The following is a 22,172-nucleotide window of genomic DNA, read 5'->3' as shown; positions in this document are numbered from 1 at the left end:
CCAGTTAAAGAATGACACTTATTTTCCTTTGTGAAGAAGCTTCTAGAAGTATTTTTTTGCTGAACAGGGGCAGGACCATCATGTTTAATTGTCAAATAAGCTGTCCTGCAGAGAAATGGTATATGCCTGCATTTTAGTGATGTTTTTGTTGGTCGCCTCTTCCCAGGGTATAAATGTCCTCTTATAAACCTGATGCAAACTTGGTGCAATATAGGTGTAGTGAACTCTTCTCTGTTTTCTATTTCAACACTTTTTGGCCTCAGGTGCTAAACTCAAAGACTTCATGTTAATGCCAGATCATAGTCAGGATAGGGAAAATTATGGTGAATATAGAGAATTAACATAATCTAGAGATGAACAGGTGATTCAATTAATTTAAAATTGAGTTTCATCAATGCATTTTTTTGTCTTTTAGTCATTAGTCTGTAATGCTTTTTGCTTAAAAAATTAGGAAAGAAAAAATCCTCACTCCAAAGCAAGAGGAAGTTATTTTAGCAAACAATGCTGGCTAAGATGGATGCATTACTTTAGATCTCAATGTCTAGAATTTTCCAATATCAATTGTAGGAAAATAAGCTGTTATTTTCCATTTTGCAGCTCCTTGCTAGTAAACAAAAATAAATTCCAGCTTTTGCTGCAGTTTGTTTTCACCTGCTTGCTACTTTTTCCTAAGTCAAATTCAAAATCAATATTTTTTTTTCTATTCTCATACCATGTCATCTGAGAACAGTCCATGTAGGCTTTGAGGAAAAGAATCCCACAATTTTGGGCTGTCTTTTATTCCTTACCTTCCCCTCCATCCTTTCCCACCCCCTAAGGATTGTAAAGGCTATACTATTGTGTAGTGATCATGCGATTCAAGTAGACTATTAATTGACATGCACAACATTGTAAGCTTTAGTTTGGAAGAGAAAATAAGCAATTTGCTTCATTTTGCAGCGTGAGTTCTAACTGTTATTAAAGTGCATTTGTAGTTGCGTATTTTCCAGTAAAGGTGACAGATTACTTCAAAGCTGGTATTTTTTTTTTTTTTTTGTTAAACAAGATTCTCAAATAGATCCATCTTGCCCACGTATTCTATTCTTGCCAGTTGGCTTTGAAAGCTGGTGCTTGGGCTCATCGTTCAGAACAAGCTTCCAAAAAATGAGGTCCCATGCTGTTTCTATCTTTTGAGCTAGTAGGGGCTGGAAGGATCTGATCTGAAGCCAAGGCGAAGACTGAATTGATGGAATCATATATAACGGCTTTGCCAAGTGCTGCCCAGTCATGAAGTCCCACTTTCTGGGAAAGAGCACTGAGACAAGGGGTGGCAGAGCATTCTCTGTGTTAAGGGCTGTCCAGAGATTTTCTTTTCTGGACTTAGACTTTTTTTTCTTTTCTTTCTGACTCAGGCTGCCACAGAATAAAGAACTAACTTTTTATTGAACACTTTTTCACACATTTACGAGTTGTTACCTTATTCTGCATACTGCTTACCCATTTTCTCCCCAGTTATACATATCCATTTGAAGAGAAAAAAAGCCTTCTGCTCATTATTACAGTATTACACATATTTTAGCCATATGTAATGTACCATTGCAGAGGTATGCTTGCACATTCAATATGCTTACTTTCATTTGACTCCGTGTACACACGCAAATACCCAAACACACATGCAGACTGTTTCAGGTGAATGGTCACTATTTGGTATGTCTAGGTGGAGCCCAGCTGTCTTTAGGTCTAAATTCTGTATCTTGAAGGAGTTTTAGTTTTCTAGATGCAACTGTAAAATGGAGAATAATATCAAGATCATGTATTTCTTCAAAAAAGATACTTGACAGGAAAGTGTAGATTCCTCCCATCCCCACCTTCCCTTCCCTTCCTAGCAGCTTTCATTTGTAAGGTAGTGAAAGTTCAGGTCTCTTGTCTATGTTCAGCTTTTCTATAAACTGCTAGGATAGTCTCTGAAACCACAGTGATGATGCATATCTGTGTGTCAGATATCCAATTTGTCACCAACTTCTTCCAATATCTGGCAGAGAGCAGGACCTAAATGAAATCCAGTTGACTGGAGCTCAGCTAAGATCTGATAGAGGTGACTTTGATAGATAAATGGTTGAAGAACCTGGTGGAGTCTCTGTAGATGTAATCTGTTCAGCCACTTTTAAATCAGTCCACAGGCTTCAAGTCTTGCTCATTTCTGCAGCTGTTGCAGTGGTCAGAAACAAAACATTTTTTTGCAAGAGATCACGTAGGGTGAAAACAACTGCAGATCTTGCCTCAGTCGTCCATGCTTGCAGTCACTTCTGTCTTCAGCTGTAGCAGTCTTATGTATTTATATGCTTTTTATTCAAAATCACTGGCAACAGTTTAGATGGAAGTATTTGATTACCAGCCTTTACTGTCCAAGCTCTCTTCATCTGTCACCTCTCCTACATGATGTTTTTATTTCAGGCTCTGTTAGTATACGAGGCTGTGTACTGCATCCAGCTGCAGCACAATAACCTCTGGAGTATGAATGAATGGTCAGCTATGTCGAGTGCTTGCTTCTGATGACTCCTGAGCATCTCAAAGTTACCAGTAAAACTTCTCATCAAAATATATAGTACAATGAAATTGAAAGAGCACACTGCTTTGACATCCTAATGTCTTTAATCTGATGCTTATTAAATGATTGTTGAAATTCAGAGTGCAGCTGTCTACAAAGGTCTAAAGCTCAAATTATAATGATCTAGAAATAAATAATCAATAAATGCCTTCCAGAATGCAGACGGCTATTGTTTCATGAGTTAAATGCACATTTTTGAAACCTCTTTGGAAAATATATATAAAGCCTGGCATTCCCACCTAGAAAACTATAGAGAAAGTATTTCGTTTCATAGCTCATTGCTTAAGATATACAAATACCTATACTGAATGTATGATTCAAATATTAAGGTGACTGTTGCAAAAATAAGGCATTTCAGCACTCGTGAACCCACAATGTTCTGCTTGGGTTTTTAAAAAATGTTTTCTGATAAGAGTAGCTAGGTCACTACTATCACCTAAGACATAACTAGCATTTTACACTCTTTGACGAACTGTTCAATAAACTGTTTAAAAGCAGATTTTTTTTTCACTAATGCCAACCTGTTGTACTTATAGCATAAATAATTTGTTTGAATCATCAGGTGAGTGCTGTTAAGTTATAGTGAGCGAGGAAAATGGCTAAAACATGAATTAGGGTCCCTGTCCTTAAGTGTATTTCAGTTTGCATTTTGATAGCAGTTTAGAAATGTTATCGCCTGTTTTGTCACAGACATAATTCACATCTTTCTTCAGGCACTGTAAACAAGAGAAATGGTTTAATGGCTCCATAAAAGGCACTCTGTGCTGATAGCTGAGATTAGACCCTTTAGTAATGGATTTTTGTGTGTTGGGGGAAGGGGAAGGCTTGGCAGAAGTAAATGTACTGGAAAAGAATCTTGGAGAGACTCTGTATTTGAAGTGCCTGCTGCATTGCTGTATGTATCGAGAGATAGATTTAAAGTGTGACAGTGTTGCCTTTATCAGTACAGGGGCCTTTCTTCTTGCATCTGAAATTTTACCAAGTATTATCTTGGTTCACCTCAGTCAGTCTAGTACCTGGAGTTGCAGTGGTATCAGCTTAAGTATTTTTACATCTTCTGTCTTTTCATCTTGCTGTTGAGTCAAGTCCCCTATATTCAAGTGTGTTCAAGAAATCTCTCAAAACTTACATTGCATATTAACAATATTGCCTCAATTGATGATAAAAATTAGTGGATTTGTTTACAGAATTGTGTTTAGAGAATGATTTGAGAGCATAAATTTGAAAAACAGCTCAGAAACAGCACATTTAGGCCATGACTTACTGTTACTTTCTATTCTCTTCAGGTACTCAAAGTCCTCAAACATAATACATGTGAATATTGTATTACTTAGGAGACATCAGAGTTCACTGTCCGGAGCAAGTGTGGTACAAAATCAACTGCTGTCAATTGATTTTATACGATATAGTAAATGTTCTTGACCCACAAGTGTGGACAGGACATCTTTGTTTCTTTGGTCAGTGGAGTAAACATTACCTGCCATTAGCTAACATCAGTGAATTATATTTCTTGGCTTTTAAAAGTATGTTTAAAACTATTCTTCCTCAGAAATAAGATTTTTATCATGTTTTCTGGGCAGGAACCTGAAATTTGAAAGTTAAAATGTTACTTTTTGTTCAAGGGAGAAATGACTTGCCATTTCATATAACATATTCCTAATTTCTTCTTCATCTTGAATAATCATCTCTTAAATTGAAAAATACTTTAATCCATTGCTTAATGCAGTGCATTTCAGGGCTTTCTCAAAAGAAGTAGATTCAGTTCTGTCTGTACAGAGGTGGTACACTTCCTGTTTCTCAGGCTAGAAAGTGTACATATCAGACTCCTCTGAGACAAACCAATTTCTCCTTTGATTTCAGAGTTCTTAATAAAATTGTTCTTCATTTGAGTGGTGTGGTTCTTAATTCTTTGGCTGTTATTATGAACAAAATGTTCAGGGATTAGGCTGTTGACAGATAGCAAAGTAGAACAGCACTTCTGAAGGATGGATGGCAGGTTCCACCCTGTGTTTTTGCATGTTACATATGAGTTTATTTTGTGGTGAAGTCATTATTGCTTTGTATAAGATCTAGGTCTGTACAACAGCACATTATATATAATATGCAAGCCCTTTTACTCTGCAGATATAAATAGATATATTTATGCACAGAGAATATGCATACAGTAATGTATTATATCTTCATCAATTTTCTACAAATGGTAACAGTCCTGCTTGCCTTATATATGTGGCTGGCTTTGGAGACACTCCAGACAGGGTCTGTGAGGCAAGGGTCTGTCTCTGATAACGATAAGCCTGACTTAAGCATGGTAGTTGAGATGAGGTGTTGAAGCCATCCATCTAAATACACGTTGTAAGATTGTTTGCATTTCAAGTTCAGAGGTAGTTATCTGTAAGTAATCACTTGGGATGAAATCTTGGCCCTTGGTCACTGTTTAATAAGATCATTATTAAGGCAGAGAGCCCCTTACATTAATAGGGTTGAGACTCTTGTTCTGCGTTAACTAAAATGAATTTACCATCAGGAAGAAAGAAGTGGTAAGGAGCTAGTTGTTTAAAATGTCATTTTGTTAATTTGAATGTGTTGGTAGCTGGTATGCTGCACTAAAATTAGATTGTATAAATAAACAACCCTGCTCTCCTCAAAAGAAAGAGGATTGAGAACATAATATAAAATCCAATTTAGCAAAAGTGTGTATGTTTAAATTCCTTTTTAATAGGTGCACTATATAATGAGTGTCATACTAAAATCAGAAGTGATGGGCGGAGGGTTTCAGTGATGATATGAAAACTGCTTTGAATGTTTCAAATTTTATTGTTAAAATAAGTCTGTCATCTTTAGCCACACTTAAGACATGTCCTGAAAGGGCAAGTAGCCTTCAAGAAAGCCCCCCAAAAAAGCCGAAAGTTTTTTTTTCAGCCTATCTTTTTTTCCTTTCTAACTCTAAAAGTGTACACTTAAGGAGTTATAGATAAAGCTTAGCATGGTGACTCTGTCAGGGGACTGCCCGAGGAAGGCTTTAAATTTTACAGCTACATTATCTTTCTGGCTGTAGTTAAGATAAAGATCTAATATAAAATCACTTTGGTCTGTAATGCTTTCTCTAAATGAAGTGAAGGTGTTAACCTACTTGATTTGATACACTTTACCCTAGCTTATAAAGCTGGGAGGAAGGTGAGGTAAACTTTAATTAAAACTACAGCACAGATGCCTTCTAGCACTGTGCCCTGTACCTTGCTAGGACTGTACAGTAAGCAAAATAAAATGTACCTCGCAGTTGAGGCAGCAGGCTGGAGCCGTGTTCAGTGAAAGTAATTTAATTAGTGTTGATCATGACTCCAGATGATGGTGATTTGATAAGGAATAATTTAGTACTTAACAGCCTTTTACATGCACCAACTCCATGTGGGAAGGTAAAGCAAATTGCACAAAATGAATGTGCTGCTTTCACTTGTGCCTGTGCCAGTGAGCTGGAAAACTGCCTGTTAGCAGACGTTCAGGCTCTCAGCGCTGTGATGAAATACCCAGCCAGTTCTCCGCACAGGGCTGTAGTGTGGGAGTCTCTGTACTCCCGTTATTTAAAAATAAATAAGGGAAGTAATTTTTCATAACAGATTAACTCCAAGGAAGTAGCAAAGTAAAAATAAAAAAAAAAAAATAGAGCAGCATGTGGCCTTTGTGCAAATATGTGATACTGGCTTTAAAAAAGAGTCTTGTTGCAGTTGTGTTTTCATTTTTTCATTCAAGTTAAAGAGATTGCCTACCTTCGCATCGGAGCCAGAGTTGTGGGGCCCATCATATACGTTAAAAGTGTGGCATGCATTATTTGACCAAGACATACAAAGGAGAGTCAGCAATAAAAGTTCACTTAAGAACATCCTGAAACAAACTACTGGATATCAGCCTGCTTTGCAGTTGCTTTGGAAAGCTGAGTGAGCTGCATTTTGCCATATTATTAAATCTGAGAATCACTTTTCAAGAAGTCCATGTGGGCTTCTTTTTAGTGCAAGTTCAGACAGTTTTATTCAGGGAGAATTCTTTTCTTCTTGTGATGTTCACATTTTCCATGTTTCCTAAGTTGTTGTGCTGTGCATATGTATTTCCATATGTATGATTGTCTGCTTCTCCTTTCTAATCTTTCCACAACTGATATCTGCAAAATATAATAGCTGAATAGGAATCTTCTGCTAACTCTTGTGAGTTTTGTGAAAATACGTGTCAAAATAGAATAGTGTTATGTTGCAGATGACTCAACCGGAAGGCAATAGTAGAAGCTGTCATGTAATAGGGTACAAGAGGATCTGTTTGTGAAAGAGTTCTGTGAACATTGCCTAACCATGAGAAAACCCATGGCAAAAGTCTGGAATCCAGACCTTACTCACAGATGCCAGAGTTTAGTGGTTCTGATGCTCACTTCTTAGAGAGCATTTCATTTATCTCCCCAATGAACCCTGGCATGTGTACGCAGATGCAGTAGTATCAGAAAATATGTAGTCTATAACAAATCTTCTTTACCAAGTTCTGGTGCAAGAGAAGGGGTAAGATGCTACTTGATGGTATACAATGATAGCCTGACTTTCTGCTGAGATTCTCTAATAGGAACTACTGCATGTACATAGATTTTTATGGAGATATCAGTGTCTACGTCAGGCCGGAATGTGATGTTCATACTATGGTGTTTTAGTGACAACATCAAAGTGATAAAATTGTCTCTGAATTCTGAGTTCAAAAATGCATTTTATTTAAAACTTGACAGATGTGTTTTCAAGCCGTTACATACCTGTCTTTTAGTCCTTTCTCCTCCTAGCCACTTAGGTTTGTCAGCATCGGGTGAACTTTGAATTTTCTTCGGCTTTAATTTTGGTTTAGATTGGATATGAAATAAGGAAAGTTGTCTGGTGTAAACTAATTTGCTGGTTAACCTTGCCTTTACCTTTGGCCTTTCTCTTAGTGCAGACCACCTTGTGCTTCTAATTAATGCTGCATTTCTGTCACACCCCCTCTGGGTTTTTTTTTAGCTTTTAAAAATATGGCTTTTTTTTTTTTTTTTTGGTTTGTGTCTATATCACATCTACTATTGAATTTGGTCAGGCCAGTATTTTATCTTGTTTATTTTTAAGAAAAAATACTTAAGCCATTCCTTCTGAATTTTTTTAAGATGTTATTTATAATTAAAAGTGTATATAATCATCCAGTTTCCAGGGTTTTGCTGCAAATTTTCAAGCATTCTGTGGGACAAAAACATTACTGATCATATACTGGAGGCTGATATATCTCATATTTATTTTGGAGTCATTTGTGTGACACTCTTTGAAGTGGAGTACTATTGCATTTATAGCTAAAAGCAACCTCTGATATTACTTAGAAACATTTGGTGCCTGGGAAGTATTTTGCCTCTGACAACATTTACAGTAGTTAAGCCAAATATAAGTGGGCTGTTATTTTCCTGCTAATGAGATGGGATGCTGGCCATCATTCTATTAAACAATAGAAGTGATAATAGCCAATATGAAGGATCTCTGGTGTCTATTTTTCAGTTGACACTCAAAGAAATATTTGAAATGTTTATTTCCTATATTGTTTTTATTATTAAAATTGTTTAATTAATCATGTGTTTAATTAGCAGTGTTGAGCTTACTTGGGAAAGCTAATTGTTGATATTGTACTTGGGTTTTAATTGCATTCTCCTTCTCTTTCCAGTGGCTTTTCATGGTCTCCCTGTGAAAATCAAGAAGGAACCCCATAGCCCATGTTCGGAACTTGGCTCCGCTTGCAGTCAAGAGCAACCATTCAAGTTCAGTTATGGGGAAAAGTGCCTGTACAATGTCAGGTAAAGTAATTAGGAGCATGTTTGCAGTGAGAACTGCTGGCTTAAATGAGGACTGATGAAAGAGTAATAAAGCCATAACAGAGATCTTATAAAAGTTACCTCTTCAGCAGATAACAGACTGATGAGATAATGCATTTAGTTGATGAACACTGATGGATTTGTTTACAGTTGTGTCAAACACTTACATAATAATTTTAAAGCAGTGTTTTTCATCAAAATGCACATCCTCCATTCCTCCTGCATGGGAGCTAGCCAGAGTTTAAAAACCCAGGGTACAAGCATGAAATAGAAGAAAGGAGTATCGTGTTTTCTGTGAGCTGTGTTGAAAGTACTTTCAAAATGCATTATGCACATTACGAAAGAGAGATCTGTGTAACAGGCAATGGATTGGCAGGTCTGAGCAACACATTAGGTATTTGACAAATTGTGCAGATGTTGTATGTGTATATTTCTGGGTGATTACCTTTTAAAACAGTGTTTCATTAGTTGCATTCAAAAGCAAGTTGTCTTCTTTTATAGGCATAGATAATAAAAGCTTTAGTTATTTGAGGGTGGTGGAGGGGCTTGATACCTCTTCATTCCTTATTGACTTTCTTTTGGTTGCATTTATGTGCCACTCCTTCCTTTAGTGTCAGCACTGAAGGATTTCTTATTGACATTTCAGTCTATTTTAGAATCTTTTATCTAGCTTTGATTCTCATTAATGTAGTATGAAAACTGTTAGCACTTAAAGCATTATAACATTTAACTTTTTGGATATGAATGGGGAAAAAAAAAGGAAAAGACTGGCACTTTTGCTGGTTATAAGGAGTGATTTTGGTTTCAAAAATCAAATGAATCCATTGATGGATTTGATGTGTGCTAAGGGACCTGACTTAGAGAAGTATGCAAGCTTGTGCTTACTATATTCCTAATGTCGGCATTTCTCCTGGTTAGAAACAGGGATGATCAAAGTGTTCTCAAGTCCTTTCCTGATGTGAGACACCCTTGAAAATAACATCTATGTATTTGTAGGACCAGCAGTTTATTTTTGAGAGAGAAAGGGGTAAAAAAACCTGTCGGGAGAGGCTGCTGACATCCTAGTATGGGTAGCTAAGCCAGCATACCATTGTTTTTCTGGGTCAGATCCCTTCCCTCTGGCTGTATTGTTTTACTGTCTCACTTTGTGGTTTGTGCAAAAGAAAAAGAGCCTTGACAGGCACTGTCAGCTCTTTGTGCTCTGGTCCAGGTGCTTCTACTTTTATGTATTTTGTATACCTCCTGTTAGAATGTGACGGTAAGATTGAGTTCTTTAAAAATACATTTCTGTGCCTCAGATAAGAAAATGCGGTGCCGAATCACTTGCCTCTAACATGACTTGTGCATTGCTTTCTTAGTGTACCATTGAGAATTCTTCTGCCCCAAACTGGTTCATAAGTTAACTATAATCAAAAGCTTCTAAATGGGGCACTAGTGGTGATTTTTTTCTGGATGTAGATGCTATGGTTTTGGGTTTTCTTCTTTCTTTGGAAAAAATAACCTACCTTGCTTTTCCCTTGCTTTACTAATAGTGCCTATGATCAGAAACCACAAGTGGGAATGAGGCCCTCCAACCCACCAACGCCATCCAGCACTCCCGTGTCACCGCTGCACCATGCCTCCCCAAATTCCGCTCAGACTCCTAAACCTGACCGGGTTTTCCCTACCCACCTCCCTCCGTCCCAGTCCATTCAAGACAACAGCTTCCCTATGGATCACAGGTAAAACACAAAACATGTGAAGGACCCATGCAGAAGGTGTTTCAGTTGTAGCTCTTATATAGGAGAGTACTGGCTTCCAGCCCACAACTCTTCCCTTTTAGGTTGGGGATTGAGGTGGAAATCAGCAAGGTTCATAGTGTCAGAGATGTGTGTGTTTATGAAAGGTTGGCACCCAGCTTGGTTGCACTAGTGCATGAATTCATATTGGCAGTGACAGAATTTAAATTACATGTTGGTTCTGTCTTGTGAGGGTGATTACAGTATGCTGGATAATCTCATCTAGGGTCCCTTTCCCACGAAAGGTTGGACCTGATGGTCTTTCAAGGTCCCTTACAACCTGGGCTCTTCTATAGTTCTGTGATTAACTTGAGGCTAGAAAGCCCTTCAAGGTGATGAAGTCACTAGCAAGCATGTTCCTAACTATAAATATCTGGCCTCTTGCTAAGCAGTTCACCTATCTAAGGGATAAGTGGCCATGTTACAGTGTTCCTGCTTCAGAATATTCTTTCTTTAGAAGGCTGGATCATTTTTCCAAGCCCTTTTGTAATGTAGCATTTCAAAAAAATATGCCAACATAAACTGTACTTAAATAACATAAGTCTGAGTAAAAGCCACAAGAGTTAGAGACTAGAATTAAAGCTTAAACTGTCCTTAAGTTACCTTGTTTTGTTTTGATATGTTAGAAATCCCCAGACAACTGTCTTTCTTAGCTCAGTTTTGCAACAGATATACTCAGTGGATTCCCGCGTTTTTTTCAGTCCAAACACTTGTTTGTGGAATTCTATTTACCCTAGCCTTTATTGCGTGAACCTGTTTTTGTATGCTGAGTTTTGATTGCTCTTGAACATTTAAAATTCCAATGGTGTGTAAAGAGATATATGTTCAAAAAATTGTTTTACCTCTTAATCATTATCAAATTAAGAAAGACCTGAAAAGAAAAACATTTGTTGGGAGTGTGATTTGCATGCTTCTGCTCTAATAAGGGCTGTTATCTCCAGGGATTTGTGTAGATCGCATTTGAAGGCAGTTGCTAACGTTACTATTGCTGTTTTGTGCTCTGCTGAGATAGCTTTAAATACTACCAAGGTTCTCTACAAGCCCTTCTGGCCATCAGGAAACACTGAATTGGCCCCTTCACCTATCATAGTCCCCATCTCCTCCCCAGCCATGGACTGTGGTCTAACCACAAAGGCCCCCAGTGAAGCCAGGCAATGGTTTAGATTACAGGAGGGTGGATAAATGTGTTCCTGTACATAAACCAAAGTCAAGCTGCCAGGAGACTGAAATCGGCAGAAGCTAAATAGCTGATGTGCAGAGAACAGTAGTAAGATTTTTCAGATTAAAAAATTCTTTTGTTATAAAGCAACTTGTAAAAAGAGCACTGAACCTGTATGCCAGCCCTAACTTGACTATTTATAGTCATTTGCATACATCCTAATATAGTTTCTGTACCCACAACCCTTGTTCTGTGCAAGCTTTGTAGGCTCTTTACATGATTTCTGCTCCCTCCCTCCTATCTTTGATATCCATGTTCTTTAGGGCATTTTGCACTAATGCTCCCCTTCTATTATAGAATATCATGTGTTCTAGTTAAGTCCAAAATAGCTGACTCAAGGAACAAAGAAAAAACAAAATCATCTCATTTTCCTCCATTTTTAAAGAAAGGTGGAATTGTAGTGGAAGATATTTTTTGCCCATTTTCTTATTTATTTTGAATCTGGTGTATGAAGCGAATGTGTACTCCATATTCTTGTGAAATCCAAATTTTTGTGATGTACAAGGTGAGATGCTACTACACTGAGTGTATTCAGAAAATGTAATTTAAACAAATGACCTGCCTATGTGAGTTCATATATGCATCTATAACTCAAGGCACAGGTTTTTTTGGAACATGCATTGGTGGCATAGGATAGAATTAGTATCTAGTACATACAGGCCATACATCTTCATACAGGCCGTGAATATAAGTGGTCCTTACAAGTACCAACAGGAAACAAATCCACTTGTATAAACAAATGGCTTGATTCCATACAAAGCTTCCAGTACAACAAGTATTATTAACTTCCTTTGAGGCTTTGTGAGTGAGCCTGTTTCTTATTTTATCTTCAAGTTGCAATTTTCTGATTCACTCCTTGACAGTTCTTAATGATAATTTCTGCTTCTTTTTTTGGCTAATGAAAAAAGGAAAAAAAGGAAATGAATGCAGTGCCAGTCAGCCTAACTGTTTCATAATACATTTGAGTTTCTAAGTTTATTTTCTGCAGGTGTAGGTGGAATTGCAAAACCAAAAATTGTGTTACAGCGCAGTACTCTTTCTACTGCAAAAATTATAGTATTTACAGCAGCATTGGAAAAATTCATTTTGTCTCCACTACTTCATTGTAATAATTTCTATCTCTGTAGTTTCCACAGTATTTATAATTAAGCTATGATAGTAAATATTTGTCAGAACAAGTTACAGCAGTATTATGACAGATGGTAGTAGAGTTTAAATTGTTGTAGAAACATGTACTACCTATGAGTTGATAGTCAAGGATTTTATTGCTTGTGCAATCAAACCCCTGTGCTGTGCTTCACTCACACAGTTTTCTCCAATAGAAAGTCTTTTGCATGCATGAACCAAAGCTGATTCAGACCCGAAGTACAGGAAGCTCAGGAATGATTAGATCTTCATTTTTTTGTGTGTGTGACAATAAGAAGCTTCCAAAGAAAAGCACAAGTGACTTTTTTTTTTAAGTGTCTTGTTTATAATAAGTGAAAACAGGACTAGTTTCTTGCAAGAACATTGCATTTGCTGTTGGTTAGCGTGGACACGATATTACTGCTGTGGTGATTACTACTGTGGTAATCTGCAGGAGATAACAGGAAGACATCATGCAGTTCATCAAGGCCCAGTGGCAAAAAGCATCCTGGTATTCTTCTGTATGATTCTGAACCTGCAGATGTCCAAGTAATTACATTCAGGCCTTTTAGTTCAGGTAGACAGGTTTTATGAAAGAAAAAAACAAGCACAGAATTCTTGAGTAGCATTGCATGTAAATCCAGATAATTTGAAACTAAATTCTCTTATTTTTTGCCTGCTGAAGAGCATTTGGGAATAGCAAATGGCAGTGTGGCTTGTACAGATTACAACTTTCATGTAGAAATGACTAAGGGGAAAAGTTAAGGCAGGAGAGTAATTAATTGTTGTAGCAAAAATTTGTACCCTCTTCTTTTTCTGGGGTGCTGCCATTCCCTTCCTGTTACAGCTGGAATGCAGTGCCATCCTTGCAAGTCAATCTCTCATGGCACTACCTCTGAGAGGACAGAACAGTGGACTTTTACCCTGGAATTTTTCCAAATGTTAGAGCAGACAATACTCTATTAAAAATATGTTTATTGTGGTCAGAATGGTTTCTGTGTAACAGTAAGATGGGTAAGAGTATATTAGAGTACAAGTTAGCATTTGTGAAAGAGCAGAGAACTCTAACTACACCTCCTTCATGTCACTGTGGTAGAATGTCAGTCTTTCTACTGTTTTGAAGCTGGTGCATTTCCTGTTTGCCTCTTCTGTTGAGGGAAGATATTGAAAGCAAAGAGAGGATGTAGTGGGGACAGGTCTTAGAGCTGGTATTAATAGGTGGGATTTTTTTTCTTTGCCGCTGTTGTACAATGACAGGGATCCTGATGGGAGCACTTGACATGATCATAAGCAAAATATTTATTATTGAGAAAGTGATACAGCCACTAATAATGACTTCTGAAGATCGTTGGGAAATGGAACGTAGATGGAGTCCTTTACATGACCTCTCTAATTTGTGTTCTAGATTTCGCCGCCAGCTCTCTGAACCTTGCAATTCTTTCCCACCTTTGCCTGCAATGCCAAGGGAAGGGCGTCCAATATATCAGCGCCAGATGTCTGAACCAAACATCCCTTTCCCACCTCAAGGTTTTAAGCAGGAGTACCACGATCCAGTATATGAACACAACGCTATGGTTGGCAGTGCAACCAGTCAAAATTTCCCCCCTCCTCTGATGATTAAACAGGAACCTAGGGATTTTGCATATGATTCAGGTAGGTGACATTCTCCTTTAGTTCTGCATAGCAAAACAATATATGACTCCAAGCCAGTGCTATTCATGTTTTGATTGTATGAATTGAAACTTGCTCTTTTGACACTGACATCTCACAAATTATGTCTGAGCTTACAAAGTATTAATACAGTGTGACTCGTGCCACCATTTCTTGCTCTTTAAAGGGCTTCATTTTCTAGAAATCTCTGTCCAGAAACATTAAAGAAGTTGAGGAAGAAAGTAATGGGTGGAAATTTGCTTTGTTAAGAGGGAACTTATTCTGTACTATCTCATCTTCGACCTCTGAATTTGTGTGCTCCGTTTTATGATTTCTTCCATTTGTGTACCAGAAATAGAGAACTCTTTCTCCTTTTGCTTGCATTACTTTAAATCAGGAGTAACTCCACTGAAGTGGGGTTTATACAGCTATAAAACCGATGAGGGAGAAGAATCGGCCAAATTGGTGTCAGCTCCTCAGTTTGTGCATACTGCTGTGTTTTGTGGAGGTACATAATCTGAGATGCCAGGTTGCTGATGTAGAGAATACACGGTTGCTATTAATAATGTTTATTATGATTGTACTTATGGGGCAACTGGAATGGAACCTTATTGCTCTACAGACAGTACAAAACAGAGGAGGTGGTGGCAGAGTCTGCTCTCAATGGCTTCTGTTCAAAATAGAAAAGATAAGCAATAGGAAGCATAGAAAAATAAATCAAGGGAATAACACTGTAAATGTTTGACAAAATTTCAATGTAATGTTTATATTATACTTGGGAAAAGAATGAGAAAATTAAGAAGTCAAAAAAGAAATTTAGTAATTTGTACCAAGTAACAAGGCGAAGGAAACTACAAAAAAGAAAGCTGGAAAAGTGGTATGAAAAGAAGCTGAGATTAAAACATGAGGAGTGCTCTAGGTGGGGTTAAACAGTTAATTGGTATAGAGCCAAGATAATGCAATCAAAATGTTTTTCAGTTTTAGTGCAAGTGACTTCTGCAGCTCCTTTTCAGTGTCTGCCTTGGTCCTGCTTTGTACATGCCACACTGGAAAGGGAGGGATTTCAGCATGTCCCAACTGTGCTTCTGGAGGAGGGTACATTGCTTTTGTCCACATCCATGCTGACTTGGGCAGGGGAATGGATGGCTCTGTCTGATTTCAGTCTGACTCCCCCTTCTTCCTGATGCTGCTGTATTCCCAGGGCTTTCCTTCTGGTTCAGTCTCTGGCTAGATGCTTTTGCAATTTATTTTCCAAAGGCTATATGACAGCTGAGTTGAAGTGTCCTTTGAAATTTTAGCTCATGAAAGGCTATCTTGCAATTTGATATAGTGTAGAACAGTTTTTAAAATTTTCTTTCTGTAGCTAACTTAACACTGTCTATTTGGTGGGGTGTTTTGTGGTTTCATTAATGTAAAGTGCTTGTTGAAGAGTTGATCTCAATGTTAGAATGGGAGAATTTGGAAAGTAGTGCTGCTTTTTCCTTTCTTATTCTTAACAAGCAAAAAACCAATCCTTAGGAAAATTTGATTTAGCCCTTAACAGGGAGGGGACCAGGAATGAAATATTTCTCCAAGCTGAAATATAAGATGAGATGAGATGAAAGTGAAATGGAATGACAAGGATCAGATGCAGAACTCAACCCATTCATTGATGAAGGTTCTGAGATCTGTGACTTTGTGGAGTTATGTATCTCTGGTCCTAGAGCATATGGGACAGACTGTTTAGTTCATGTGGCAGTGGGTAATTAATGAGGGACTGCAGCTTCAGGCACTGCCAGTCCCTTGCAACCTTCACAAGCACCGTTACTCATTTTGCTAAATTAAAGGTCATAAAAAGGCCCTTTTGTAAACATGCTTCTTATTTGTATCAGAAGTGGGATTTCCTTATTATACTGTTACTTTAAATCTGGATTGGCTGCTAACACTCATCTTTCTTTGAAATATTCTGTATGGAAGAAAACAGGAAATTTTATTCTGAAATGAAGATGTACAAACTTGTATCCAGTCCTGTCATGTCTATTTATTTTATGCCAGCAAGAACAACACTCCACTTTATAATAATTATCTTCAAGCAAAATTGTTGCTTCTTTTGTAGATGAATGATTAGTTTTTTAAAATGTAATAGCTGTGTAACCAGTGATCATGAAAAATTAATCTGTTGGTATCAGGAAGTACTTTTATTGGCCTCAGAATCACTGCATTTAAGTTGACACATCTGTACACTCCATAAATTGCAGTCAACAACTGTGGTCTGTTGATATTTTGTCTTGTTACCATCTGTTCTCTAGAAACCATCATTTTCCATCTTTGCTAAGAGTACATTAAATAACCCCTTAGGAACCATAATGTATTTGTCACTGAATCATTGATTTCATTTTTCACCTATGGATGTTCAGGGAAGGAAGAATGCCAGAGTAAAAAGTCTTTTTTTTTTTCATTGTATTTTATTGCAGCTCAGATAAGAATATAGAAACATATTTAAAAAGTTCATTGTAATGCACTGAGATGTTCCTTTTGGGATGTTTTTGAAAGGGGCTCGTAAAAGTTCATCGCTTTTGTGCACTGTTCTTTTATACTTTGTGGGAAGCTGATGAATGAAAAGCATTATTATAGAATGATTACAACTCTATTAAAACATGACATTAATTATGACATGGGAAATGGCAGATCAATTAGTTGTAATTGTAATTGCAGGTATGCAATTTCTGCTGCAGCATAGAGATAATGGAGATGTTTGAGATAATGGAAAAAGAAAAATGTCAACAGAGTAGAGGCTTTTCCTTATCCATCCACACTTCTAGAAGTCACAGTGAACCATATAGGTTCAATCAGACATTTTCTGCCATGGATATTTTTTTCCATGTCTGACCATCATGTCAGACATGTACTTAGTACTTGATGGTAAATCTAGCAACTTCAGGCACAGAAGTGCAGCCAGGGACATACAGAGCTTTGAGATTTTGCATGATTAATAAATACACTCCAAAACACTTCCTAAGACCTTTGTTTATAAGGCCTAATAGTGGGTATTCCTGTACAGTTAGCACTTTTAGAATTCAGTAATGTATTCAGGTACTTAAACAAAAGGCCAAACTTGATCTAGCTTGTCTTTTCTGTGCTTTATTTTTGAGCAGGATCTTCACAGTCTTAGCCCTTCCTACATGATGTAGTGTATTTGCAAATATAGTAAGGTATGACTCTAGCTGTGTGTGTGTATCAATTAATACTAAAAATCAAATTTTAAAGTGACATCTTAAATTATTAAATCTTATATTTGGTTTTGCCCAATTGAAAATTGTTATTTTGCAAAATTGAAATAGTTATTTTGGTTGAGAAATCTTTATAGTCACGTCTTTGGAAACTGAAATTTGTCACACTGTGGTAATGGAGATGAATAGAGGAGGAACTGTTGTTTGCATATACTACTTACTGATTGCCTGGAATTTTTCTGTTGAAATTTAGATAGATTCAGTACTTCCTGAATGTGTTACAGGCATTAGTAAGGCTGTTCTCACAGTTTCATTTCAGGGTAGCCTAACAATTAATATGCTTGAACGGACCTTAGAAAATTTGGATTCTTTCCCTGTCACTTCCAAGACACTAGTCGCATCACTTAAAGAATGAACTCTCCAGAAAGAATTATTAGCTTCCATGTCTTCCTTTCTGAGTTGCTCATCCCTTTAATTCCTGAAGCCTCACAAGCAAATACCTTGTGTTGGCAAGTGAGAATGGGTGGGGAATTGCCCCTCTGTTAAGAGAAATGAGCAGAGGCTGAGAGACAAATCAGATACATAAACTGGTTTGTTTTGGATACCCAGTTAGAACTGGGTGATTTTTAAAAGAACATTATGTACTACATATGTTCAAATCCTAGCTCCTAGGGACTTTCTTCATGTTTCTAGATGAAGAATTATGGGAACATCAGATAAGGGTCTCAGTATAAGCAGAATAAAAATACATAATACCAAAAATCTGGCGGAAGCAATGTGGCTACTTTTCAAAACCTTGTTGGAGCTGGAATGGGCTTTACTGGGACCTAAAGTTGGGCGTTCAGCTCTATTATTTTTTTTTCTTGAAAACTTCTGCCTCAGTACATACACAACTTCCAGCCCCTGTAACAAATGAAGCAGGGGCTCTACCTGCTAAGCTGTTTGCAGCATGGCTTTCCTTCCCACAAAGAGTTTTGACCTATGCTCTCAAGACAAGAGTGACAGAGCAAAAGGCTGTATCATATTTGCAGCAAAGGATTTGTATAAAGTTTGTGAAGGAAGTTTTTCACTATGACACTTACTAACCTCCTAAGTTTGCTCTTAGAGGTATAGAATGTTAGTAGCATTCTCCATCCATGTTATAAATGTATTTACCTAATGACAGGAAGCAGCATAAAATGCAAGAGTCCTCTCAAATACCTGTTGACGTGTTTTTTGAAAAGCAAGTCAGTGGATATTAATGCGGGAAAAGACCCCTAGTAGCACATTCTTCCCTAGGCATCAACCAGTGTATTCTTAAATATGGGAGTTTGCAGAATAACGTAAGAGAAAGTGTTGAATTGAAATTTCAAAGGGGAAAAAATATTTTTTCAGGTTATATTTATTTGCAGGTTGATTCCTCCTCCTCGCTCCTCATTTATTTTTTAAACAGTTTGTTATTCTATTGTACTCCTGAAGTCAAAATTTAGATATTTGGAGATGCTAGTGTAAAGAGAAAAAGTCAGTTGGAGACAGTACTGGTTTGCTTTTTCCAGGATATTCTCCAGTGCTGCATTAAATGCATTGACCAGTGCAGCATTTAAAGTGGCACAAGTCATGGTGCTTCCACTACTGTTTTTGATTATATTGGCTAATTTTTGTACTGTGCTCTAAAAATATAAAGTTCTGTGTGATTGCTATGTAGTATTGCTTCTATTTTTCCCCCGGGAGATTATTTCACAGACAAATAGACTTCACAGTTAAGAAATATGTCTTAATCATAAGCCTAAATTTTCTTTGATCAGTTGCATTCCCTTGCTCATAGCTACATCTCATCGAAAATAATTTATTGGTATTAATGTACCACCTCTAAATCACTGTAGATGGATTGTGTGTGTGGATCTGTCAGTGTGACTCAAGATTTTGTATCTTGCTTCAAAAGTCTTCCAGCTGCTTACTCTTTTCCTCAAATTTTCTCCAAGTTTCCTTTTTTCTTTTTTTTTCCTTATTTTAATCATGCTGCAAATACTTGCAGTATTTTTGAACACATTTTTATAAAATGTTTTGTGAAACAGAAATTACTCCATCCTTTTCCTGGGTATGGTGCTTCAGTACACACATCTCAAACTGCATCTCCTTATGGCCTTAAAGAAATTCTTATGCACAGAAGTACAATTGTTCACATTGAAAATCCAGATGGCATAAAGACAGGAAGGGAGAAGGGACAGGGTTTTGCTCTTGAGTTAGGAAGTTTAAGAATTCTCCCCACTTCAATTTTGGTTTTGCAGTTTTCCCTGTGATTTAAAATATTTCATCCTTGTGTTTTGGGAACTTGTCTTTGCTGTGTTGCTTCAGTGAATGATATGAATTTTGTTCAACAGTTAAGCTGCACTGGACTTTGTACTTGCTTTTAAAACACAAATCTGCTGTCGGACTGTATGGCAGCAGAAAATAAAAGCATCTGACAGGGAAACTTGGGAAACCTAGGCTTCAGAAGATTGCTGTGAAGGACAGAAATTTAACTTTTCACTTGCTTCAATCTAGCTGATTTCCTCTATTCACTACTTCTGTCTGAAATAAATCTGTAGTTAGAAATTATTTCATTTTGCTATGTTATCTTTGTGAACAAAGGAAAGCCTGAATACCAAGTTAAAGTGAATATATAGGCAGGAGACCGTATATGTATTTTTGTTTTCAAGGCAGACAATACGATCTGAAAAATTGTCCTGCAGTCCCTGTTTTTCAAAGAAATGGATAAATATCCTCTAAATCTACAGTTACAGTAAGTGGCACTGGCTAATGATTTGATTTGAGGATTGAGAGCGCAGTCTGGATTTACTCTTTGTGCATTAAGGCAGGTCAAATGGACACAGGCTGCATTTTAAATCAGTAATGGAAGGCTGAAGCCTGCCTTAAACCAATCACATCAGCCTTGCCCAAGACCAATTGATCCCGAGAGACTAAGCCCTGTGAGCATAGCTTTTATATGAATGGACTCTGTGCAGCCTGAAGTTTCATTCATAAAATGGATGCTGAAGGGAAAAAAAAAAAAAAAGCCAACCCACACACGCCAAACCCTGGAATGTCCATTTATGCGGAGCTGAAGGGTGTAGTGTTCCCTCAGCTGCTGCTTTTGCCAGTTGCCTTAAAGTAATGATTAATGCTGCTTGGCCCTGGCTGCCTGCAACCTGACACCATTTATGGCCTTGGTGTGTTTCTAATGTATAGTGAATGAGAAGGCTACATTCTCAAATCAGAAACATAAACAGGAACTGGTTGGTCTGAATTCCATTCAAATATGTCACTTCAGCCGTGCAGTGTTTGTCCAACTTTGATTTTACAGGCAGGGAATGGGGCGGGGGAGAAAAAGCAACACAGACATTTTTGCAGTGAGATTACCAACAAAAGGAGCAAGGGAGAGAGAAAATACTGCTGTCTTTTGTTGAATTCAAAGGAGAGCAAAGTTTAAGATACATTTTACAGTTACTGAGGTTAATAAAAGCAAATACATGAATTTAAAGTATGCTCAAAAGATCAGCTCCATGTGGAATTTCAATTCAGAGCTGAATGTATGAGCCTTTGTTTTCCTGTTCTGCTGTACAAAAAGTTACACATCGCCTAGACAGGCTGTTGACATCTGGTCTCACAAAATGCATTAGATGTTGTCATAGATCTAAAAACCAAAGTTGTGGAAAGGAAGATGTTTGCTTAAGTTTTTTCTTTATGTGTGTAATATTTCCACTTAGACATGAGCCAGTGGGGCCAAACTTAATTCTCTGACAAGTTTTTGTGAAATGAGGTGTAAGAAATTAAACTTTAACAATTTTAATTAGCTATTTTTAGAGGGAAGTGTATGTGTATCTATGAGTGCACCTTCTTGTAAGTTTGTTTTTTTTTCCTAGATTGCTGGCACAAAGGCTAGTGAGAGAGAAAATGAATAAAATCTTTCATTCTGAATGTTTATAAATTGAATAATAATTTGGGAAAAGATTGCTTAATTTTTAAATTGATTTTTTAGAGAATTTTTATCTGTTTTCACCCATGTAATTTCAGTGCACTTACATTTTTTCATGCTGAATCTACTACTGAAAAAAAAAAGCTGACTTTTGTATTGCCAGGACTTCACCAATTTGTAGGACTCTGTTCATTACATAGCTTGTGAGGGGATAAAGCTCTTAAAGGTTGTTGAACAAAAACTTGATCTACCAGCATTTGAATAGTGGATCAATTGCTCAAGCAATTCCTGTATAAGGAGTTTGTCCTTAGTTCCAGTATTTTTACCTGAATATCTCCTTTTTGGGGAGATATAAGTTTGAATCTAAATGCGTTCTGCAGGTTTAAAAATCCAACAAGAATAATTTGTTGCTTCTCCCTGCAAAACACAAATCATGCATTTTTATTAATGACTCCTGGTGCTACCTGAGAGATTTGTTGTGACCTTGTTTGAAGAACTGCCGTTCTTACCTAAAAAGGTCCTGTTTTCTGGTGATTTCACTATTATCTTCACCCTTGAGCTGGTCAGAACTTCTCAATGATGTTGTGAACAGCTGCTTTCCACCAGGAGGCTGAATGTCCAACACTCGCTTTTTTAGTGGTGGATGAAGTGCTCCTTTGTAAACAGTTTGTCAGTGCCCTTGAAAATCCATGAACAGAAAAGTTATTTGCAGTGATATTGTGATGTTTTAAGTTTAATGCCAAAAGTATGATGTGTTCTAGTTCAAACATTTTATTTTTAAAATAAAAAGAGACTTTTGTCTCTGCACTTGGTAAAAATCTC

The 22,172-nt window shown here is 37.2% G+C and overlaps 1 protein-coding gene across 3 annotated transcripts in view; it reads left to right on the top strand.

Annotated features, from left to right (window-relative positions):
- ETV1 (ETS variant transcription factor 1) overlaps positions 1-22,172 on the top strand; it is a 66,215-nt gene that overhangs the window by 25,380 nt on the left and 18,663 nt on the right. For all 3 annotated transcript variants that reach the window (XM_053960388.1, XM_053960384.1, XM_053960397.1), the window contains 3 exons: positions 8,288-8,417; positions 9,968-10,156; positions 13,963-14,210. In XM_053960388.1, coding sequence (XP_053816363.1) covers positions 8,288-8,417; positions 9,968-10,156; positions 13,963-14,210 — 567 coding nt within the window. The remainder of the gene's footprint in view (positions 1-8,287; positions 8,418-9,967; positions 10,157-13,962; positions 14,211-22,172) is intronic.

Source organism: Vidua chalybeata, chromosome 1 (assembly GCF_026979565.1).
Source record: "Vidua chalybeata isolate OUT-0048 chromosome 1, bVidCha1 merged haplotype, whole genome shotgun sequence".
Lineage (NCBI taxonomy): Eukaryota > Metazoa > Chordata > Aves > Passeriformes > Viduidae > Vidua > Vidua chalybeata.
This window is presented reverse-complemented; position numbering and strand designations above follow the sequence as displayed.